General features: G+C 37.4%; 1 protein-coding gene across 1 annotated transcript; it reads right to left on the bottom strand.

Moving 5' to 3' along the window:
- Positions 1-236: 236 nt before the first annotated feature.
- Positions 237-5,320, bottom strand: TEX12 (testis expressed 12). The gene is made up of 5 exons (XM_040257991.1): positions 4,715-5,320; positions 2,634-2,712; positions 1,802-1,913; positions 1,660-1,711; positions 237-899 (listed from the first exon to the last, which is right to left on the bottom strand). The coding sequence occupies exons 2-5, from the start codon at positions 2,694-2,696 to the stop codon at positions 755-757; spliced, it is 372 nt and encodes a 123-aa protein (XP_040113925.1). The 5' UTR covers positions 2,697-2,712; positions 4,715-5,320; the 3' UTR covers positions 237-754.
- Between the last annotated feature and the right edge of the window lie 229 nt (positions 5,321-5,549).

The following is a 5,549-nucleotide window of genomic DNA, read 5'->3' as shown; positions in this document are numbered from 1 at the left end:
ATGTGTAAAAACGTCAATTCATATAAAGTTCTGGTTACAAATTTCTAGTTTTTATTTTACCACAAGATAATTTGAAACCAAATTTTTATTGTGCTCAGTCGCTCAGCTGTATCCAACTCTTTGTGACCCCATGAACTGTAGCCCACCAGGCTCCTCTGTCCATGGGATTTTCCAGACAAGAATACTGGAGTGGGTTGCCATTACCTTCTCTAACATATGATAATAAAAACAACATGATAATAAAACAAATCTTTATTAACATTGTATAATAATATTAGTGAAAATAATCATATGGTAACATTAAATAGCAATAGCACAGTTTACATATTGAGAAACTGGACAGATTACTTTTGGGTTTTAATTTCTTTTCAATTCTAACCATGAAAGACACCTTAAATCTCTATCTACTACTTAAACAAAATATTTTAAAAGAAAAAGTACAATATTGTTAAATATTATAAATTAATCCACTGAGTCTTCTTTTAGAAATTTAAGAAAGGCTAGGATGTTTAAGAAAAAATTTACACTTTTACAAAATATGCCAAATATTAGGCTTCAAAAGAAAGGCTACATACTTCATGTTAATGTCCAGCTTAATGCTTTTAAATCTAGAAAAGAAATTTAAGAAGTTTCCCCTTCTACATTTAAGGTACACTTTTTTTTTAACAACTAGAGCACATTCAGAGCACAAATGTCATTCTTTCATTAAAACAATAATGAGCTTAAATTCTCAGCTTATTTTAAGTACACAATTTTATCTGTGTAGAGTGTTTGCAATCACTGTAAGCCTCTGTCTCAGGAGCTCTCTTTTCTGTATTAGAAAGTTTTCAATAGTATTGGCTTCTTTGAAGAGTCCATCTATCTCGTCAATATAAGATGCATCTACTGCTGCTCTCTCACTAAGGGGAAAAAAGGTTTTATGTTAAACCAGTCATAATATCTAAACATACCATCAAAATGATGTGCTTTATTATGCTATATTTGTTAGCTATTTCATTTAAATTGCTTTGTACAGTTGTTGGCTTCATTAATTTACCAACACTGCTCAATATGTTAAATTAGTTCCACAAATATTTTTGACTACCCAAAGTCCCTTGACACAGCAGAATGTGTATCTTATACATTATAATTCTAATATTAAACTACATACATTATTTTAAAAGCCACATAAACCATTATTATTAAAAGCAGTGACTGCCCAGTAGTTCTCTAAAAATACACCTTATAAAACATGATAGTTTCAGGTCAATAGAATACTTAAATTCTGTCTTCAAATATATATTGATAATGTTTAATATTTCATAAATATAAATATTTATCTTCAGTATCACTCTATTATTATGGTTAACTTCACCAAATGGTATTTTTCTGAAAATGTTTTCATAAAATTTTAAGTGTTTTATCATCAAATTAGAAAACAAAATATATCCAGCCTCATTTCAGCTCTGAGAGTATCAAAACAAAAGATATTTAGTGGAAAAGTTAGTCTTTGAAAATAACCAGCTAATTTAAGAAACTGAGGCAGAATAAAAAATTTGAAAATTATAATTACCAGATAGGTTTTTTAGACCCTGAGCTAAACTTCCCATCATGGAGCTTCCAGAAGAAAACTTCTATGTCTAAAATAAAAACTCAAAAGAATATACCATAAATACTTGCCTTAAGATCTTTGCATATGTTGACAGCATTAGATTTATTTCCTTGCTCATATCTGTTTAAAAAAATCACTAAGTTATGAACTATAATAAAGTTTCCATATTATAAAATCAATATATAGAAATATAAGCACTTTACACATCACCATTCAAGTCTTTCTCCAGAGCTTCATCTTTATAAAATAGTCCAGAGCTTTCAGACAAAGAAGAATCTGATTTTCCAAGAGAGGAGAGCTGTGGACTATCTGGCATTTGAGGCTAATATAAGAAAGTAAAGGAAATAGGCAAACAGTTAATAAGATCCTTAAGATATATACATTGTTAAAAAAAAAAAAAAAGAAAGAAAGAAAACAGCAAATAAAACATCTTTCAGAAAAAAGCAAGCATGCTGGAAATGTAGGCCTAATAATCACTTGTTCATTTTATTATAAATTTACATTAGACTTTGAAAATGCTATTAATCCCCTGATGAAAAAGTTTCCTGTAGCCAGCAGATGCTGCCATAGCAAAAGATCAAAACTTTCATTTGGGTAACAGCCATATGCTTGCAAATTTTTGCAAGCTAACATAATCTTTAAGGGAACAAATAATGTCTCAAATGTAAACAGATCAATTGGTAGGGGCAGCAGTAAAGAATGGCAGGATATAGAACTCTTTGTCAAAAAATATCAGTAGGTATAGTACCTAAGTATCCTATTTATTAATATATATCAAAATAATTATTTAAAATCCTACATATCAAAAGTCATGAGTCCACTTCTATCTCTAGATCACAAATTACCACAAAGAAACCTTCCACTAGTTTCCTGGAAGCCTATACTTAGTGAATAGGCTGCTGGAATCAACATAGTTCCTGCTGGGACACCACCAGCTCTGGGAATATGAAGACATTAAATTCCATTTATCAACAGAATTATCTTAAATGAAGAAATTTGAGAAGTATATAAAAGAGTAAAGCTCCACAAGCATAAAGATTACCTCTAACTCTCTTGGTCTCTTGCAATTTCTAGTATCAGGTTTTACAAGTTGACTTGCCATCATATTCTGGAGGCAGGAACTGCAAAGTTTAGAGCAATGCCAATTTTAGGTGCAAACTCCACAATACAGCTCTCTTGAATCCTTCCCTGTCTTTCCACTCCTCCTGTCACTGTTAGTTTAGCCTCTCATTATTCATCACTTACCTAAACTACTCAAATTATCCCTCCTCTGTTTCATCCTACCAATTGCTGTTTGGGCAATCTTTCAAAACTCTGATTACTGCATTCCTACACTTAAAAAAAAACCTTTCCTTGACCATTCTTTGCTCCAGAGGAAGTTCAAATTGTGTGGTAGAGCACCTGGGGCCAGCCTACCAGTCTGGTGATTTTCTCCTACTCCTTCTACAATCATACTAGTCTCTTTTGGCACTTTCTACTTTGTTTCAGGATTCATTAAAGATTTTTCTGCCTTCACAAAATCTTAATGTTGAAACAAATCTTGCTGATTGGTTGTTTAGTTGCTAATTCATATTTGAGACTTTCGAGATTCCATGGACTTTAGCCAGCCAGGCTTCTCTGTCCATGGAATTTCTGGGGAAGAATACTGGAGTGGGTTGCCATTGCCCTCTCCAGGGGATCTTCTGGACCCACAGTTTGATCTTCGACCCACAGATCAAACCCGCACCTCCTTCATTGGCAGGCAGATTCTTTACCACTGAGCCACCAGGGAAGCCCAAAAAATCCTATAGTTCATCTAATTCAATCTCAGTTTTACAGATGTGAAAAAATAGAGGCAGAGGTAGCTGACCAAATGCAAACATGTAAAACTAGGCCAGACTAGAAGAATCAAGATCTTTTCTAGTCTAAAAGAGACTTCTCTTTCTACTGTCCTATCTTACCTTCATATAGCATTAAATTTTAGTTCTAAATTGCTTTCTCAAAAATTCTGAAGATAATTTTGTGAGCCTGAAAGATTAAACTTGGAAAATGTTGAAACCTAGAAAGATATAATCTCTTCATCTTAATATATGTGAATTCCTGTCAACACTCAAGTTATCAATTTGCTTGCTTTTTGAGAAACTATGTGGACCTGGAATATTGTAATGAATCTGTTTGCTTAGTCATATTTAAGAATCATATATATGACAGAAAGACAGCAGCAACAAACAATAAAGATGTCTGTTCGGCAAACTCCAAACTGCGTCTACACTGCTGTCAGTATCTTTCTAATACGTAAACTTAAGCACTATACCATTAATTTGTTATTAAAAAAAAAATACTACACATGCACAGTAGTGCTCGGTTTGCCTTGGGAAGTTTGAGACTATTTCAGAGAAGCCAACATGAGATTTGTTCTTGTCTCCCTTCCTCTTTCTCGCTTCCCTTTTACACCTCTTCTCGCCTCACTCAAAGAACATACATGTATATCAAATCAAAACTCTTTTAATTAGGTAATTCTGCTTCTGTAAAAAGCAGATGACTTTTTCTGTCACAGTTTTGGGCTTCTTTGGTGGCTCAGAAGATAAAGAATGTCTGCAATGCAGGAAACCTGTGTTCCATCCCTGGGTCAAGAAGATAAGCTGGAGGACAAAATGGCAACCCACTCCAGTATTCTTGCCTGGAGAATCCCATGGAGAGAGGCGTGTGGGGGGCCAAAGTCCATGAAGTCGCAAAGAGTCCAACGTGACTAAGAGACTAACACTTTCACTACTTTCAATTTAAAGGCCTCAGCTAAACCCGGTCAAGAGACTGGGCCTTTGCCTTCAATATATAAACGTTCACAGCCCCAGACCCTGGCTGTGCAACCTGACGCGTTGGTGCCATCGTCATTACCAAGTACTACCTCTCGGCCTTAAGCAATCGTTTTCTCCTCACCCTCTCTTCCCACCGGGGCCCTCAGGCCACCACACCTACCTTGCTTCTCACCACCCACCCCACCTCCCCTTTCCTCCCCACTAGCGTTTCGGCCCCACTAGAGACCCTGCGAGGAAACATGCCCTTCTCACTGCCTCGCTGCACACCAACACCCTTTGGGCGTTCATCCTCCGCTGCCCTACTCCAACATCAGTCGGAGATCCGTACCTTCCTCCTAGGCCGAAGCGCGGGAATGAGGAGGCTGCTGCGTTGGCCTTCCCAGCGGGCAGCGCGCAGATCACGTGACACGCCCACGCCGCCTCCACTGAGAGGGGGTTTCTCCTGGCCGGCCTTTCGGCTTGGAGTCTTCGTGAGACGAAACTCCTCTCGCTTCCCCAGCACTTGTCTAGAGAAGAAGGGGGAGATCTGAGGATGGTTCCTCAAAAAGAAAGACCAAGGAAGAACTGTCAGAGGAAGGCAGTGTGTCCCAGCCTGTTGAAACCTCAGACAGGAAACACAAAACAGTAGCGCACCACCACCACTTTCCAAGTAAAAGTAACACCCTGTTGCAGATGGTCTGTTTGCCGGAACGGTATAAACCTGAGTTTCCGTGGCTTAGCAAACCAAGATTTCTGTATCCAGAACATCCGTTCCTTCACCTCCTTTTCTTTGGTGCAAGCAAACTTTGGGAATTTTAGTTTTTTAAAAAATTCCATTCTTGATGTTCAGTTTAGTCGACTTCATTGGCAGCTTCCAAAAAAATATTTTGTAACACACGTGGCTCACGTATTTGAAATTTACTCTCATTGGGCGCTTTAATGTGGTGACTTTGACCTGCAACTTAAAAGATAGACATTCTACATTTAATGTTCAGTTGTGAAGGAAAATAAAAACCATCAGTTCAGTTCAGTTCAGTCGCCCAGTCGTGTCCTACTCTGCGACTCCATGAATCGCAGCACGCCAGGCCTCCCTGTCCATCACCAACTCCAGGAGTTCACTCAGACTCACGTCCATCGAGTCAGTGATGCCATCCAGCCATCTCATCCTCTGTCATCCCCTTCTC

Source organism: Oryx dammah, unplaced genomic scaffold, assembly GCF_014754425.2.
Source record: "Oryx dammah isolate SB20612 unplaced genomic scaffold, SCBI_Odam_1.1 HiC_scaffold_17, whole genome shotgun sequence".
Taxonomy (NCBI): Eukaryota; Metazoa; Chordata; class Mammalia; order Artiodactyla; family Bovidae; genus Oryx; species Oryx dammah.
Note: the sequence above shows the minus strand (reverse complement) of the source record. Positions and strands in the feature narration are given on the sequence as shown.

What these genes read in the sequence shown, in the direction of transcription:
- TEX12 (XM_040257991.1), bottom strand. Translation starts at nt 2,696, where the DNA reads ATGATGGCAAGTCAACTTGTAAAACCTGATACTAGAAATTGCAAGAGA. An exon ending in AGAGACCAAGAGAGTTAGAG is followed by an intron (nt 1,914 to 2,633) that starts GTAATCTTTATG and finishes TTCTTATATTAG; the next exon opens with CCTCAAATGCCAGATAGTCC. An exon ending in TCTGGAGAAAGACTTGAATG is followed by an intron (nt 1,712 to 1,801) that starts GTGATGTGTAAA and finishes TTTTTTAAACAG; the next exon opens with ATATGAGCAAGGAAATAAAT.